Source organism: Bactrocera latifrons, unplaced genomic scaffold (genome assembly GCF_001853355.1).
Source record: "Bactrocera latifrons isolate USDA-ARS-PBARC rearing strain unplaced genomic scaffold, ASM185335v1 scaffold_171, whole genome shotgun sequence".
NCBI classification, from domain to species: domain Eukaryota; kingdom Metazoa; phylum Arthropoda; class Insecta; order Diptera; family Tephritidae; genus Bactrocera; species Bactrocera latifrons.
In genome coordinates, this window is record NW_017535197.1 from 369,743 (window position 1) to 389,304 (window position 19,562).

General features: G+C 33.5%; 1 protein-coding gene across 1 annotated transcript in view; it reads left to right on the forward strand.

The window, feature by feature from the left end:
• Positions 1–14,580, forward strand: part of LOC108966900 (protein glass) — a 14,886-nt gene extending 306 nt beyond the window's left edge. Inside the window, exons 2-7 of the mRNA XM_018930040.1 lie at positions 4,808–4,941; positions 7,702–7,832; positions 9,866–10,579; positions 10,643–11,067; positions 11,141–11,413; positions 13,916–14,580. Coding sequence (XP_018785585.1) covers positions 4,896–4,941; positions 7,702–7,832; positions 9,866–10,579; positions 10,643–11,067; positions 11,141–11,413; positions 13,916–14,018 — 1,692 coding nt within the window. The 5' untranslated portion in view covers positions 4,808–4,895 and the 3' untranslated portion in view covers positions 14,019–14,580. The remainder of the gene's footprint in view (positions 1–4,807; positions 4,942–7,701; positions 7,833–9,865; positions 10,580–10,642; positions 11,068–11,140; positions 11,414–13,915) is intronic.
• The last annotated feature ends 4,982 nt before the right edge of the window (positions 14,581–19,562 follow it).

A 19,562-nucleotide genomic window follows, 5' to 3' on the forward strand; every position in this document is an offset into this window, starting at 1 on the left:
TATTTTTAATTTTTATAAAATGTAAAAAAAAAATGCAAAATATTTTTCAGTAATAAATTCTACTCTTTCCAAATTTTTTCAATTCTATCTGATTTCTGAATTTAAAAAAAAAAAAAAAACTGTTTTACAAGTTAAAACCGTTGTAAATAAAAGTTTAACGTTTTTTCACCTTTCAAAATGTTTAAAGAAATCCTTGCAAAACATTTGGCTTAAAGAAGGATCAGGAATGGTTAAATACTAGCCTGTGTTATTAAATATTTTGAAAAAAAAAATATATAAAATTTAAAATTAAAGTTATTAAAAAATTTTAAATTTTTTTTATAAAAGTTTCGATTTTGTTTGCTTTATTTTTTGTAAAATAATATAAAACCCAATAATAAACCAAAAATCTGCTAAACTTTGGCGCCAAGGGAAGGATATGGATATTTTGTCTTGTGAAAGCCTTAAAGAGTGGATATTTGTTTAGAAACTAGTTTTCAAGGTTTTTCACTCCTTACGCTTTCTCAGACTTTTAGAACAGATCACAGTTTTACCACAGATTCAGTAATTGACTATACTTATTTCTTGGTAGGAATTCAGGAGTTATAACTACTTTTAAATTTCAAAAAATTTATGTCGTATGTACATTTCAGAATATTTTTCGAATATTTGAACTTAAAAATTTTGGTAAATTGTTTGAGTTGATGCGAAAAATAGTGACGGAGATATAAGCTTATGAAATCTTTAACTCAGTGCAATCGGCTATTAAAAAAAATAAACAAATTTTTCGGAAACGCTATTTTTTGAAACGTTAAGAAAAATTTTGGCGAAACGGCTAGATTTATCAGCTCGAAATTTTCACAGGACCTTCTTATATGTTTTTCAGGTAATAATCGTAGGTATAAGATATTTGATGATAATTTCACTTTATGGTGCAATATGGAAAAATCCGTTTTTTAGGAAGCCGCCAAAATCCTTTGACTACTCATTTCTAATAATACTACATTTTTGTTTTGTTTTTGAATTTGAGGAAACTTTAAGCAGTCACATTTTTTCGAAAATCCTCTTCGAGTTCAGCTACGGGATCAAAGAAATTTACAATTTTTCATATTGAATTGCTGATAATCAAAGTACATTAAATTTTGGAAAATAAACATTATTTTTATTTATTTATTAAAATGAATTTATTAAATAGAATGCTCCTTCGACAGTATTTTTTCACAAAAAAAAAAACGTTTTTACGACTTGCAAGATGATAAAACCGCTTAAAGATCGTCCCCCATATGAGATGTTAATTATAAAATCCTGTACCATAGATATGCCTTTTTATAGTTTGGTTAAACCTGCTAAAATTCAGCTATAAAATTAAGAAAGTTTTTATTCTTGAAAATCGAATCAACTCCTGTCAACGCTCACAAAACTAATAGCAAGCAAAATTCGACCAAACCAAATTGATTATTTTTAATACAGAAAGATGCTTTCGGATACGATTTTCCATGCCAGGACATCAATATATAAGAGCTTTATGGAATTTCAGTAATCTGTGTTATTTCAAAATCATACAAAATTTCATTACTTCACTATCGACTGGGCATGCATGAAGTAGAACTATTATCCAAGCTTAAAGTTAGAGAACGACGTAAAAAACTTTGACAATCGTAGTCATCTCAACAAAAATTGGATGTGAATTGAAAGTTTCTAAACAAATTCTAAAACGAATTCTTAAACACTATCGAGCATATAAATGAATGATTAACAAGACGATCTGAGTCGATTCAGCCATGTTCTTTCTTTGTCTGTCTCTATGTCTGTATATAGGCGTTTTAGTCCCTCAGTTGTTGAGATATAATCCTGGAATTCCACTCTCTAAAGTGGGTGAAACCATAATAGGGAACAACATCGAGAGCAACTCTCGACCTCATGTTATAAGACCGGTTAAAAACTATATATATAAAACAACATCGCAGCAGTCCCTCCTGACTACGACTTGTTTCTTTGAAACAGTTGTTAAAGTGAATTTTCGGAAAAGCCAGAAGTCACACGGAGCTAAAAAGGGCGAATACGGTGGTTGCGGCACGATATTGGTTGAAGACTTAGCGAAAAACTCACGAAGAATCAATGCAGTAAACTGTAATAATTGTCCATACAACCCTGATTTTTGACTTTTTTGAAGTGGTTTTTCGGTTCACCTTTGCGTAATCATAGAGGGACTCATCGCAAGTAATACTACTTTTAATTACATCCTGGTAGTCGGAAAGCATTGTTTCACAACCGTTAAGAGACGTTGTTTCTCGAAAAAAATTTTATGATTTTAATTCCGTACATTATGCTTTCACTTTTTTTAGGCCCAACTGATCTTTCAAAATGGTTTTCTCTGAACCTTCCTAAATTCCAACAATGCCAGTAAGATTTCTCACTGTTAACCGTCGATTCTCAGGCACCAATTCCTTTATTTTATTAACATGTTGACCGTGTTGAGGTTGATAGCCGTTCTTGACATGGCTCAGCGTTAATGCTTTCTAGACCTTCATTGAATAATTTGTATCAATCAAAAACACTTGCCAGCAAAAAACAATTATCACCGAAAGCCTGTTCCAACAATTTGAACATTTTAGGCACCTGAAATTTGATCCTGCACTTAAAATTTATTATAACTTCTTTGTTGAATAAAGACAAGCGTATGTGAAACACGTATGACTATTTTGATGTGACTTGTGGCACAGATGTCGCCGACAGTCATATCAACCTAAAAAAAAAAAAAACATTTTGATCGAAATTTAAACTAAAAACTCTGACTATTCTTTGCTCACAGTAGTATATACATGTATATATGATATATAAAGTTGGAATTCACCAATAACTTTTCAGTTCCTGATGGTTGAATGCTCTCATTATTTATAAATGGACAGTGGGTCAAAGAAATGCAACTTTGGTTTTCAACAATAGATGAAGCTTCAACCTTTCTTTAGATACCACTGACAAGAGAGAGAAAAGGTGAGATTAAAAAAAATTGTTTCGTATAGCAACAGCAGCTCCTCAGGTCCATACTAAAATTGAAATTTTTTTTTATTATTTCAAATATAAGGATTTCATATGCAGACAAATTTTAAGAAGAAATAATGGATTTCCTCACATATTTTAAACGAAAGTTAAATTAAATTAAATAAATAAATATATTAAATCAAGCCAAGATTATATGATTTTGGTATACATATATTTTACGCGGTAAAAAGTTTATCCAAACTACATAAGCTTCTTAATGCAAGAATACTCCAATATAAAATCATAAATTCCTTCTTGGTGCTAGCTTTACATGATTTCAATAACTATATGGTTGGTATATATGTATGTGGTAAGCCTAAAATTCACATAGAAAATAGCGAAAAATAGCGCGGTATAAATATTCTAATAACTTCTTCTTGATTGCACCATTTAATCGAAAAACAACTGGTTGTGCTTGTATTAGTCGAAATACAAGAACTTTCAGAAGACAAATGTCTTGGCAAATTTATAATTGGCTCAAGTTTAAGCTTATTCCATGCTCAAATATGTAATTGTAGAAGTAACTCTTATGTCAATATCTCAAAACTATAAATCGCTAAGTAATAATCACACATTTCTAACCTAATGCTTTTGGTATGATAATTGAATAATAAGTTTTGAATTCGTAGACGTTATTGAATCTGGCATAATACTTCATGTCGATTTATTCATTCCATTCAGCTGTGGATCATATAGTATATAGTATGTTTTACTATAAAAAAAATCTGTAAATTACCTCAAACGCCAAGGAAACGGAAATTTTTAATTAAAGTGCGATATTACTTGTCGTTAGAAAAATCATGCGAAAAGTTTGAGGACAGAAAACCAAGAGGAATAGAAAATAGAAATTTCTTTTTTGCAAACAATTTGGGGACTTGGTAGGCAAGAATAATTACATAGGTGAATTTGAATTCTTTATAGCAGTTTCATAGTTGCTATCGTGTAACTTCTTCAATCTATTCCAGAGGAAAATTATTCGAGCTGCAGAACTGAATAGAGAAGCTACAATATTTTATAAGAGTGTACAGCTGATGTTGTACGCCAGTGATATTGATATCATTGGCTTCAACAACCGCGCCGTTAGCTCTGCTTTCTCCAGACTGGATAAGGAAGCGAAGTAAATGGGTCTGGTAGGGAACGAGGGCAAGACGAAATATCTGCTATCATCAGATAAACAGTTGTTTCACTTGCATCTTGGCTCCGAAGTCACCTTTGTCGGTCCTAACTTTGAAGTCTGACATAATTTCCTGTATCGTTGAACCAGCATTAACACCAACCACAATGTCAGCTTCGAAATTCAACGCAGAATATCTCTTGCCAACAGGTGCCTCGGACTGAGTAGGGAATTGGAGAGTGAAGTCCTCTCTCGACGAACAAAAACCATATACTACAAGTTACTCATCTTCCCCGTCCTGCTATGGTGCATGGCGTTACGAGTTTTGGAGAGAAAGGTCCTGCGGAAGATTTATGGTTCTTTGTTCACCGTCCTAATGGATAAAAATACTCCATCTCTAAGAGTATTCATAGCAGTACACTCCGGGAGAAGCAGTTAAAGACTAAGTGGTCTTTGCAATTACATACTAATATAATCAGAAAAAAGCCTGATTTGCAATTTAATCGGATGGCCGACAATTTGATATTTTAAAACATATTTTCAATCTAGATATCAGATCTTTCCGAGTTATTTCCGATAATTAAATATACACTTTATATTGACAACTTAACGCCTTTAAACCATAAAATCGGTTAAACTGTTTATTAATTTATATAATATATCTAATTTCAGGCGGCACAAATCGACGTAAAATGAAGCGTAGAAAAACTAGAAATAAAACCACCAAACAAATCACATTACCTAGAGGAGGAAACATGTCATGGGATTGCTATATAAAAGTTTCAAACTCTTGAATATAATTCTGGGTGAGTGTAAGCATTTTAGCATTTTAGTATTTTTACCTATTAATAAGCTGTAAGATGTGCTCTACTTAATGTGTATGTACAAGTGGTGTGTGTTTTACTAGAATTTCCTGTCAAGCCATTCGTTACTATGCCTATGGTTTCTACAAATTCCAGCGGCCATTGTATCGAGTAATAATCAAAACGAATGCCATGAAATCCACCATGTTTTTTTCGCTGTATGGACGTATGTAAGCGCATAAGTGATTATTAGGGTAGGTAGGAATTGTCGAATAATTACATACAATTCTTAAGAAAGTTATAAATAAAAATAAAATATTATGAAGTAAATAGTATATATCGTCAATTAAAATTCAAATCGACGTTTCACAAAAAAAAAAATCGAAATTCAGTTTTTTTTGCTTATGTTTATATTGCGTAAATATAACCAATATATAACCATTTCATAACTAAAATTCAAATTTTGTGTCAATATGAGTGGTTTCTATTATATCGTTTTTTCTTCGTTTGTAAACTTATGAAAAGTGACGTTACGTTACGTTGCTTTTTAGGAGGGATATGTCACAGTTAGTTTATTTAAGTCTTTGTGTTGATATATATGTATTAGATATATATGTAGTCACTGAAATTATTTATTTAATATATACATATCCTATGGCTCCGGCTATTTCTCAGGATCTCGTCTTAGAACATGTCTGAGCTAGCCCCACTTTCTTGTGAAAATCTCGGACCACAGTAGTGGTAACTAACTTAATAGTAGTCTGCTTTAAAACTTAAAATTTAGGTTAGGTTAGGTTAGGTTAGGTTATACTGGCAGCTTCCATGCCTTACAGAGAGCTACTAGTCCTTAGCAAACCTTAAATTTAAGGAAACTAACAAATAACTGATATACACTTTAAAATTGATAGAGAGAGTTCGTACAACTTAAAAACTTAGTTGTTACTTTCGTACATACAATTTTTGGCAAGAGAGTAGAACTCATATGTCGCCAGCAAAGAAGTGATGAATCGAAATAAACAGAACTCAAACGTCGCCAGTAAAGAAATGTCGAAACAAAAATATATTTCAGATTGTAGACTAAATGAAGTATGAGTTACTTTTGTCAAGCGGTGTAGAGGAGTAGACTTCTGCTCTTATTACTGGCTTGTAATGGCGAAGTTGTAAGCTTTATAAACTAACACACTTTCCATTCAAGGAAAAAAATCTAAATAAACCATAAATTGTTTTTTATTTAAATATTATGATGAAAGTATAGTCTCGAATATAWCGATTATCTTAAAATGTATTATTATTATAAAAATTCTTTACTATAAAATGAAAAAGAACTGAGTACTGAGGTAATAATCCATTTAATTCTTTCTTATTTTTTATTTATTTAATAATAAATTTGTTTAATGTTCAATGAGCTGTTTTGAGGCGTTTATCAACCCAAACATTACAAGAAAAAAAAATTTAAAACCATATTGAAAATATAAACGACATTGAATACTTACCACCCTAATGAAGGTTTTGTGAGCGTAAATGCAACTTAGTTTCCTGCTACCCAATAGGTAGAGAAAACAGAATGCGAATCTACTAAACACAAAACAAATAATTTCTTTGAAAATTTCACTTTAAAATTACGAAAATAAATATAATCACGATACTGTGCTTCTAGAACTAGTACCAATATCTTACGTTATTAGAAAAAAAATTTAAGCTACGTAATTCTTACTGGACCTAACTGTAGCAACATACATTGGTTGCTATTCGCTTGTGTGGTTATTTGTAGGTGTGAGTATGGGCGTGTGTGTATTCCACTTCTTTTTGCGCCTGTGCATTGCACCGCGCTTGATTAACGAATTGGCGAGGGAAAAGCAACAAAAACAATTGTCATGGCATATACTCACATGCATCATGCATACTCATGCTCTGCTGTGTATGTGCCACTGTTGGAAGCTTACAAGCGATAAGGGTATGTTTTTGAGGCGGAGCTAACGACAGTGCCACAATACAGCATTTGTACGGTGATAAATTGAAGAAATTTCGAAATTTCTTTTGGCCGTTTGTGGGCTAATTATAAAAATTAAAATTATTTAATTAAATTCCAATTTTTAAATATGACTTTTTTATCGAAATGATATTATTTATTAGTGAAATTTTTTTTTTTTTTTGGTGGAATAAACTTTTTTTTAAGTAGGAAGCAAAATATTTTAGATATTTTAAATTGTTTTTATAAATTTTTGAGATAAAATATTCCATATTTTAATTTTTGGTATATGTAGTATTTTTAGATTAATTACATTAAATATGAGTGCCTTTTTTACTCTTACTCTTATTTTTTACTCTTTACTCTCATATTGAAACAAAATTCGAGTTTTGCTTATAAAGTGGTTATAAAATGGCCATATAGTGGTTATAAAATAGTTATATATTGTTTATATCTGTCAGCGGAAGCTGAAAATTTAATCGATATATACATATAATATGATGTAGTGAATCGTAAACAATAAAAAAATCAATTTCGATTTTTTGATAATACGTTGTTTTGCATTTTAGGTCACATATGTACATATATACATACATATATACTTGAAGAAATATATGCACAGCTTATATGTATTAGTATATATTAAAATATGTCCATAAAGCATTTCCACCTGCATGGCAAAGTGGTTGATTTAGCTGTTCACAGCATCCCCAAAGTTTACTAGATAAAATAAAGAACACGATTCAACACGTTTGTATGTATTTATGTATGCATTTGCTATAAATTCTTTACAGATTCCCTGGAAGATCAAGAGGGTGGAGCTATGTACATATCGTGCGATGTCTCAAATGGCGGTCCAGTGGAACCTGAAACGGGATATGTGCCCAACAATCCATTATTCGGTCTGGCGTTGGATAGTCCACAGGTACGATAACGGTTAAAACGGAATTAAACGCGGCAAGCGCAGAGCTTTCAAAACAAAAATTAATATTTGTTGGAGTTAAACAATTTTATTAACTGTAAAGTTGTGAAAATTTACAAAGACGCTTGAAGTGATATTTGTCTACATGCAAAGTGAAGTTGGAAAAAGAGAGAGAAAGAAATTAGGATTTAGAAAATGTTCTACCGACGCTATTTGAAATTAATACCTGATTTGGGTGTAATTTTGTAACGAACTGGGATAATGTTTACCAGTGACAAAAGTACAAATTATGTGTTGAAAAAATATTAATGAACGAGTGCTTTGAATAGACTTAATAAAAATATAGCTCGGTAAATGCAGTCTTATAAATTTCTTATTCGCAATAATAAAAACAAAAGAAAGAAAGACAAGAAAAAAACGGTTACACTGTAGCTATAATACCATTCACAAATATAAAAAGTTCTTTGAAAACTACTCCATGGCTTTAGGCAATACCTCATGTCAAATTTCATGAAGTTCTCTCGTCAGATGGAAAAGCTTCACATGCAAATGCTTGTAACCTATCATTCAGTTTATTGTATAGATATGTATATGCTATAGTGATCTGATCTGAATGGAGATTTTTGGAAATTGCCCTAATGCCTTGGACAATAATCCAATCAAAATAGAAGATATATACTATTGCGAGCTGATATCAATGGTTCCGATATACAAGTATGAGCAGTTTTTTGAAGAGCAAATGATGTATGTAAAATTCATGGTCGAAATCGACTCAGCACGCCATTCTGATCATTTATATGCATTTTGATCATTTATACATAAAGGGTAATCGATTTCGAGGTTCCATAATTTTTTAAAGAAAAAAACAAAGAAAATTAAAATTGAATGGGGAATGTTTATCATTATTCGAAAAAAAATTTTTTGACATTTATTTTTTGAAGATTACCTTCTCAGATGATCTTTCCGGTTTTCAAATTTTCGATGACTCGATCGACTATTTCAATTGATAACTAACGAATGACACTCGTGATGTTTTGCTCCAAGACCTGAATCGAAGCGGGATTGTTCGGATAGACCATAGGCCTAACCTATCTCCACAGGAAGAAGTCTAACAGTGAGATACCATACGATCTGGGTGGCCAATCGACAGACCCAAAACGTGAAATTATGTCTTCCATAAATAAATCCATTAAATGATGCAATGTGTATCATGATAGCGCTGTCTTGTTGAAACCAAATATCGACGGGATCACGAGATTCAATTTCAGGCATCAAATAGTCGGTCATGATAAGCGCGATAACGGGCGACATTGACGGTTACGTTCTCACTGCCATTATTTTTGAAGACCCACAAACCACACCAAACCGATATTTTTTCTGGATGAAATGGCAGCTCTTGCATTTCTTCAAGTTGCTCATTTGGGAATGCGGCAATTTCGCTTGTTTACCTACCCATTAAGCAAGAAATGGGCCTCACCGCTGAAAAAGAAATTGTCTCGAAAATGTCGGACCTTATTGCAACTTTTTAATGTGAAGCGATGTCGTTTGCGAAGGTCGAGTGGCTTTAATTCTTGTACAAGATGTATTTTGTATGCTTTCAGTTTAAGATCTCGACGTAAAATACGTCAAGTTGTTACATACGTCAGTCCGAGTTGTTGCGAACGGCGCCGAATCGAGTTTCCACGGTCTTCGTGCTCACTTCTCAGCTATGGCTGCTATATTTTTTCACTGCGTGCTGGACGTGGTCTATTCGGTCGAATATTATCCAATAACATATGCTGGGAGTAAAGATTGTTGATGGTGATGCGAATTGTTGTTTATAAGTTGCGCGTTGAAACACATCCTTTACAAAACGTGAATTTTCATAACGATTTAAAAGCTTCGTGTCATATTTAAAAAAAACATGTTTAGGGTATAAAAAGAAAACAACAATTTAAAAATCAGCAAATAAAAAAAGTTGTATTTACTACAAATAAAATTCTAATTCAATTCAAAACAATTTCAATGTTCTCCTCCTTGTCCAATCGCCCTAATAGCAAGAGTGTGCTGCATCTTCCTGTGTTGGCTGTTTGTCCTGTCAAGGCAATACCGTTTTGCCCATCTCATCGTTGACGTCCAACGACTTCGATTGCGGCTCCTGTTTCGATTCGACGTCGAGTGTTATAACCGGTGTCGGTATTGTTGAATCCACAGAAACTCACTTACAACAACAACATCAAGTAAGTCTCGCTGGTAGCAGCAGTACGAATACGACTGCCAATCACAACAACAATAGCAACAACGCGGTCAGTTACTGGAGCACCGATGAGATGGCTTCATCGTTCCCCGGATTACCGCCATTAGACATCGATCCCTTGCCTAGCCTCTTCCCCTTTTCACCGTGCGGTGCCTCATATAATTTCTCCACAAACCCGCATCAAGCATCGCTCTCCTACACCGTCCATCCGCATCAGATGCTCGTCTCACCTGGCGGACAAGTCTCACATCACACCCAAAGTCAAACGCAAAGCACACCACATGGCAATTCACTTAGTTCCAGCGGCACACCCACGTCTTGTTATTATGATCCCAGCAGTAGTGGCATGTTAGGTGGATCTGCGTCCGTTGGCAATACCTGTAGTCAACATATTAACACAAGTGTTGCGCCGCCGCCGCCACCAATGTATCCCAGCATGAGTGTGAACGTCAGCATGAATATGACAATGCATGGCTACGGCGCGGAAGGCACGGTGCCCATGCAATGTTCGCAGGTGGGTGCTAAATTTAGCTTTAATAAATCTAAACGCTTTAATTGAATTAAGACAATTTTACAGATGCAATGGACGCCACCAAATACCAATTCCTCCGTCAATGTGCTCTATCCGCCACTACTCAGTCCAACACATTATCCACCCGCAGCCACATATTCCTTCACCGCCGATTTTCGCACACCAACGCTGCAGCAATCCAGTCAGAGTCCAGGAGCTGGTGGTTTGCCTGCACTCACCGATGCCGTCATTGTCGAGGAGGACTCACCGTCACCGATAAGCGATACATCGCGTCATCTATTCGCCGCTGGCACAGAGCTTGCGCCTGACTTTGCATCACCAACGAAGAGTCCTTACGATGACGATGAGGATAGCAACGAGGAGGGCTCCGACTCAAAGCCCAATCTGTGTAGGCTTTGTGGCAAAACTTACGCACGCCCAAGCACGCTCAAAACACATCTGCGAACTCACTCGGGTGAGCGACCCTACAGGTAAGCACATAATATATTATATTTTATTTTATTCCTTCCAAATCCAATATCGACCTCGTTATTCGTTATTTAGATGCCCGGATTGCAACAAGAGCTTTTCGCAGGCCGCCAATCTGACGGCACATGTACGCACACATACCGGACAAAAGCCATTCCGCTGTCCAATTTGTGATAGACGTTTCTCACAAAGTTCCAGCGTCACCACGCACATGCGCACCCATTCGGGCGAAAGACCATATCGTTGTTCTTCGTGCAAGAAATCCTTTTCGGACAGTTCCACACTAACAAAACATTTGCGTATACATAGCGGCGAGAAGCCATATCAATGTAAATTGTGTTTGCTCAGGTATGTACAAAGTATTTATAGGTATCTATGGTAAACAAGTGGGTTGTGGAAGTTAAGTTGTGGGTGGTAGCATATCACCGAAAAACTTAAGGAAGGACGTCATTATAAAAACTTGTGAAAATTAAATAGTTTTCAAAGAATAAATTGCTCGTATATTACATGAATTCTTAAGCCATATACAGGATTTTCCAATAAGAGCGATATGATTTCTTGTAAAAAAATATATATACTAATTTTCAAGGAATACAATCAACACAAATAAGTTCTGGATACAACATAATTCAATGGCTACATCTTTTGCATAAAGGAACTAGATAAACCCAATTTTCGAGTACTTTCTCCACTAAATCTAGTCGTATGTCCCATGAATGGCACGTTCAATATTAACTTCTAAAGCTTAAGAGAGAAGCACAAACTTTGGGAGGCCATTCAGTGACACAATCTCTTGAAATAATCGAATCTCCAAATTTTTCTCACAATAATTCGCAATTTGCACGTGCTGTGCGGCACGTGGCACTGTCTTGTTGGAACCAAGTGTCGTTAAGGTCAACTTCTTCCATTACGACTATAAAAAGTTGGTTATTGTGATCTGTTATATCGCTCTCCATTGACTGTAACTGTGTCACCAGCTCCATTTCGAAAGAATTACTGACCGATGATTCCACCAGACCAAAAACCACACCAAACTGTCAATTTAGGTGAATGTAAAGGTTGATTATGAATAATTTGTGGATTTTCGTCACATCAGAATCGACAGTTTTGTTTAAAAATCGTTATCGTTTTCAAGTTGTTCTAAGCCAAAATTAGCAAATTCACGCCGTGTACCCATGGTCCCATGAGGTCAGTTAGTTTTGTACGGTTGCAAACCCACATACTTTCCCAAAATCCGCTAGGTTGTGGTTTCGGAAAGTCTCAATTAGGAAGAACGTTTTATAATCGACAAATTGTGATCTTCAGCAAGGTTAAGTAGTTCTTTGTCTTATTGGCACTTAAACATTATGTAAACCGGGCAAAATATGTTAAAGGGACAAAATAAGACTTGGAGAAGTCCCGACACAATTTCTCAAATCCGCCTTTGGACTTAACCACATTACAACTTCCTATAAGGAATACCAAAAATGTAGATATGGTATGGATATATTTCAGAAAACTGTTTTAACTGTGGCCAAAGTCGCTGAGTTCAAACAATAAGTTTCTTTTAGAAATAAAAAATTGTATATACACAAATATATATGTATATTTTAGAATGAACTGTAAAATTCTTCTCCAAATACAAATCTAATTACCCGCTTACACTTTTAGAACCCTTTATTTATAGAATAATTTATAGAATAATACGAAAAATCAAACAATTATTGAAAGGCTTTTCTTATTACTGGTTAGGTGATTCAAAAAAAAAAAAAACAAAAAAAAGTATGCCTGTCTTTCTTTTTCAAAATTTTCTTCTAGACTAACATTGATACTTCCCCTGCTGAAGAGTTTGTATCGATTCGACCGATAGAACGAGCCTTGTTTTTAATTTTATTGAAACTATATTAAAAAATTTACCTGGAACTTGTAAATAAAACACAAAATTATTCATCAATATTTCTTTTGTTATCCTCACTAGATTTAATACACTTATTTCCAGTTCCGAACTACCTTTCATAAGAACTTTTTTGATTGCCCTTCAGCTCCTTCAGCGAATTTAGTTATATCTCTCGACTGAAAACTGAAGTAATAAGTTCGGTTAACAGGAAATAATCACCCTAAAGAGCTAAATCTAGTGCATACGGTGGTTGATCGATGGTGTTTATTGCGTTTTTGATTATAAACAGGTCACAATCGTGGCTCGATGCTGATAATGCACCCTCATCGTGTAAAACTCATGGATTGTTCTTCCACAATTTCCTCCCCCTCCCTCAATACGAGCAAATAGAACTCCTTATTGATCCTCCGAAACAAATTCATGATACACCAAATCGGAGAAGACAATTAGCATCACCTTAATTTTTGAGTGGCTTCGGCTTGTTTTTTTTTGGTTTCTGCACGTTTTTTTCCCTCCATTCCGATGTTTGTTGACTTCTTCAAACTCATAAACCTCATAAATGTCTCATTGGCAGTTGCTCTCCATGAATGTGGGATTGGAATTCGCACGACCATGCTGTCCAAAGAGATCTGTTTACGGTACTCTGTGTGAAACAAATTTAGCTTTATCGGGACAAGTACAGCAATAACGGGTTTCATATCCAAAATATCCACCAAAATCATTCAAACGGACTCGCGAGAGATGTCATGCTTTCTTTGCTCGACGATTATCCAGCGCCATATCCTTCACTTTTTTAATATTTTCATCAGTTGAAGTGGTCTAAGATCGTCTAGAATGAGGCATGTCATCAACGATCTACGAAGACTATTTCAACATTTGCGACGATTTTGTATAAATTTATAATTGTTGTAATAATATCTGCTACTCTTCACTTTACAAGAAATTATCACAAAAGATTGCTTATATATTTGCAGATTCTCACAATCGGGCAATTTGAATCGCCATATGCGTGTGCATGGAACGAACCAAAATAACGGCAGTAACAACGGCAATGGCGGTAGCAATTTGTTGACATGACAAAAGGCGCGAAGTGGCGCCGCATTTCAACATTACTATCCCCCATACACCCACGGTGCTCACAACCTTTCACATGGCCCACACGCCCACGCCCACACCCACAATCATCCGCACATGCATATACCAAGCAGTAATTATGATTATAGCAGCTATGGCATCAACGATTACACTTCACCCGGATCACAAAACTATTCAGGGTATTATTTTTGTGCACTTAATAAGCCCAAAATGGAGCGATTCTATTAGCAAGAACATTAGTAACACAAAGTTAATTAAACACACACTAAAAGAGAGAAAGTGTTAAAAGCCGAGCAATTGCTGATGCAAACTTCGGTTAATTATAGTAAAAGGCTTATATAGGTGTACATAACATACATAGTATGTACATGTACTATGAGAAATTAATTAAAAATTACAAAAAAGAAAAAAAATACAACAACAAAGCAAAAATTAAGCGACAAAAGTTTGGTTGAAATGCTCAAATTTAACATTAAAGTTTGTAAGTTTAACAAAAATTTACCGTTATATCATTGATAAGCAGCCAAAATGTAAATAAAAACAAAAAAAAAAAAAACAAATGGATAACGAATTTTAACTAAAATAAATTTATAAAAGTTTGTAAGTTTTAACAGTTAAATATGCATATGTAGATATTCATTAATTAGAGGAAAAGATTAAAAGAAAAAAATACAAAAACACGCATAAACAAATTAAGTTTAGTTTTCAAGTTTTTATGATCCCTTATGCGTTCAAAAAAAAAAAAAAAAAAAAAAAAAAAAAAAAAAAAAAAAAAAAAAAAAAAAAAAAAAAAAAAAAAAAAAAAACAACAACAAAAACAAACTATTAGTGTAAACAGTTTAACGTTTTCTTTGAAATATGTCTTATATACAGTCGGTCATGTATGTAGGTGTGCTAACTTAATTTCAATTAAAAGCAGCAAATTGTACAAAAATAATTTGAGCATTTTTTCTGCTTTTCTCTGCATAAATTTTTGTATATCCTTTAAAGCAAACTCAAAAACCTTCTTTCATTATTGTGTACCTACTTTATTGACTGACTGTTGTTTCTAAATTACATCTGAATACATCTCAGTTCGTTTCACATGTTTGCCTGACATTCTTAAGTTATACAATTAAGCAAATCCATGTGTTGCTTTCTTCAATTAAGGCTGGTGCTGTTGTAGAATTTAAAACATCCCCAGACACCGTTAATAGATTTTAAAATTATTCATACATTTATGTATTTCGTATTTCGTATTTGTATAGTTTATTTTGCCCCTTCGTCTCCGAGCTGCGCATATCGTCAGTAATCCCGCCTTGTACTCTAGTCAATGGGACGTTCTACTTATTTTTAGTTTTTGTTCTTTAGTTCGATAATTTTCTCATTTACATAAGCGCGATCTGATGTTGAAAACTTTTTACTTACATATAATTATGTACTTACATATATACTTATAATTATTATTATTATATAAAATTTGTATAAAATAATTAGACAAATAAAGCCATACCATAAAGAAATGTGAAAATATTATTTCAGAAATTATTTTGTGGATCCAGTTAGATCGCAAATTAGACAGAAAAACTAAAATTAGAGAGTATGTTCAAAACATTTTCAAAAATAACATACTTATCGTTCCGGTGTGGAAAAAAATTTACTCGAGGGTTTCAGCAGCACGGTAATTAAACCTTGAACAGCGGATATAAAGTTTATCACGAAGTTTGTGACACCCAGAAGGAAACGTCGACGTCGAAGACTCTGCAAAGTATATACATTATGACAAAAACGCACTCGGAAAATGTAATTAAATTTCGCGGGTAAATTATACTCCAAAAAGTAAATTTTGGTAAGTAATAGGTCTGTCCTTAATTACTATACCATATATGAACGCGATCTGTAAAGCAGTTTATTTACAGCACGTTGTTAAGTCAGTACACCTCAGTTGTGCGTTGTAATTTATACATATATATTGCACAAATAATTTGTCTAAAATTTTGTATTTCTAACCGAATTTCGAGTACTGGATTCGTTGCGAATGTTGGAAAAGGTTTATTGTGTTGCAAAAACACAAGCCCACGAGTAGTACAAAACCTTCAAAGACGGTCCAGATATCGTTGCAGACATGACTCGTTTGGACGATCTTCGACCACTTTAGCTAATGACAATATTAAAAAAAGTGAAGGACAATATTAAAAAAAGGTGCTTGAAAATCGTCAGGCAAGTGTTAGAGAGATGGAAAGAGAGCTCGACATCTTTTGCGAGACCCTTTGGATGATTTTGGTGGTTAATTTGAGTACAAAAGACGCTCTTGGTCGACTCGTCGCGATAAAACTGAAGGCCATTCCAAAAAAAGTGTATGGAAAGTGTTTCGAGGACTGGAAAAATCGTTGGCATAGTGAACTACATATAGCGACGAAATAAATATTGAAGAATAATGAATATTAATCGTTTCATTAAAAGCCGCGAAACATTTTCACATATCGAAATAATGAGGTCTTTCAGTACGCTGTTTTTAATCTATTTTGAATATAATCGATATCTTTCAGCATGTTGTAAATTTATGTAACCGTGATTTTCACTATACTTCAGCATCGAAAATCGTAATTATTTTTTATCAATAAAATTTTGTAAGATTGAAAATGATAACCTAAACAACTTTGTTGTGGCATAAAACATTGCGTACATACTTTTGAGAAATGTCCTTTACCGAATATAAAACCAATACATCGAAAACATCTGAAAACGTTTTTACGGGAGTGACAGCATTGATATGGTTTTTAGCTATAGGTGTAGTAATTCCACATAGACCTTAGAGAAAGGAAGGTGAAATCGGAAAACTATTAGTGGCAATTTAATAGAAATCAAATCACTAGAAGACTGAGGAAAATTTAAACAACAGTTTCTTAGAGTTGTTCAATAATGCTAGAATCTACATAAAAATATTGCAATATTTTGAGAGGAGAAGCGTTGATTGGAGATTAACCTCCAAAGTTGTTATTGCTTCAAAATCTGAGGAAGTTAGTCACTTAAAAATTTAGCAACAAATAAATATATATTTCTTCTTAAAAAACATATTTCCTTAGTATAATTTCTGAAATTACTGACTTAAGCATTTCTAAATACGAAAAAGCTTATTTTCATGAATAACGTATGTGTTGCATATATATTTTTTTTATTTTAATATTACTTGCAGTTCTTAACGTATATTAATTTTCAAGTGTTCTTTATCTTAATTATTCAAACACATATTACACGTGTGTTTATACAACTTCCATTCATAATAGTATAAAACCATGTTGAAAATGGGTTAGTTGCTAGATATGATGAAATTGATAAGAATGTTTTTGATTTTCTACAGTGTGTACAATTAGGAAATAAAATTGGCGCCATAAGAAATCTAATTGTGTAGATTAAAAAATTTAATAATTTCATAATGGTATAGCATAAAGCTGAAATACGAAGTGGGCCAAGCGTAAATCTGCATTCGAAAAAGAGACGTACATATACATATGTACATACGTATGCATGTAATACATAGTCTTGTCGTGGACTAAGCTATCATGGTTATTTCTAATTTGCCATTTCACTCGGAAGAGGACCTCATAAAGATCGAACCTTTAATAAGATCGCTTGGCAGGGAGCCAACTGGGCGAGTGTGCCGTGCTTACAACACAAATTGCCAGCCGATAAGATCGCCGCTCACCACGCGACCCTTCTCTAATACAGTATCGTCCGCATAATTTCTATTATAATATTACAGACTTCTTCAGTTAACATTTAAAAAATGTAAAGAACGATCTCTAGATATATGAATGAAATAATATAAACAATAATATACATTTTTTTTATTCCTTAAGTTCATAATTCTGATAACAATAAAATATCCTTTTCGCACAGGTGCAAATTGTTCAATTTACGGGCTTTCACTGGGTTAAATATCGATTTACCGTACACACTAAAAATCTTTTTTTACTACATCAATTCTTAATCGAATTGAAATCGAGTTGTTGTCCACACTGTAAATTTAGCTGTGTTTAACTTTGCCGGTTGTTTTCCAGGCTGCACATTTGGTTGTGTTTATTGATAAAAGAGTAATCCGCGGATGACTTTAATTCTTTAGAAAAAATACAATATGAATAATCGAAAACTATTGTTAAAAAATAAGACAAAACTGCACTCGGAAATTATAATTAAATTCCCCAAGTGAAAAATGCTTAAAACCAAGAAAAAACGTTAGGCTACACTTAAATATGGCTAAATATCCTTCACAGGTGCATTTCTGTTAGTAACTATGCGTTCCGTTTGTATGGAAGCTATATGCTATAGTAATCCGTTCTGAACATTTTTTTTTGAGATTATATTGTTACCTTAAGCAGTAATCCATGCCAAATTTGTATGGCAGCTATATGCTATAGTTAACCGATCTGAACAATTTCGTCGGAGATAACATTGTTGCCTTAGAAAATAGTCTATGCCAAATTTGTATGGCAGCTATATGCTATAGTTAACCGATCTGAACAATTTCGTCGGAGATAACATTGTTGCCTTAGAAAATAGTCTATGCCAAATTTGTATGGCAGCTATATGCTATAGTTAACCGATCTGAACAATTTCGTCGGAGATAACATTATTGTCTTAGAAAATAAACTATACAAATTTCGTGAATATATCTTGTCAAATGTAAAAGTTTTCCATACAAAAACTTGATTCCGATCATTTAGTTTGTATGTCAGCTATATGCTATAGTCAATCGACCTAAACAATTTCTTCGGAGATTATATTGTTGATTTAGAAAATAACCTGTGTCAACTTTTGTGAAAATACATTGTGAAATTTTAAAGTTTTCCATACAAGAACTCGTCATACTGATTATTATATTATATATATACTTTATAGGGTCTCGGTGATTCAGTTTTATAAAAAACACAAAGCCTTCAAAGACGGTGAAGAGATCTTTCACTGATGAAAATATTAGAAAAGTGAAGGATATGGTGCTTGAAAATCGTCAGGCAAGTTTAAAGAGACGGCAAGAGAGTTTGGCAGACATTTTGAATATGAAACTCTTTCTTCCTCGACTCATCCCGATTAAGCTGAATTTTTTCAAAAAGTGTACGATTGTGACTCAATTTAAAAGCAAAAAATGTAATGAATACCATCGATCAACTATCAGATTTTGGCTCTGTATGATGTTTTCTTATTCCCCAAACTGAAATTGTCGCTCTATAGAATCAGTTTTGAGTCGGTCGAAGAGATAAAACCAAATTGGCTAAAGGTGCTGAAGGCCATCCCAAAAATTGCTCATGAAAAATGTTTCGACGACTGAAAAAATCATTGGCATAAGTGTATTACATCTGCTGGGGATTACTTTGAAGGCCAAAAAAATATATTTGTGAATAATTAAATTTCCGGGTACTTTTTTGTCACAATGTAAGTGCATTGTCTTGGTTTTGTTATTAAATTTTTTTCACTTAAAGTAAAAATGTTATTTAAATATCACTATTATAAACTAAATAAAAAATATTAAGTTTGCCTTAATTGTTCAAT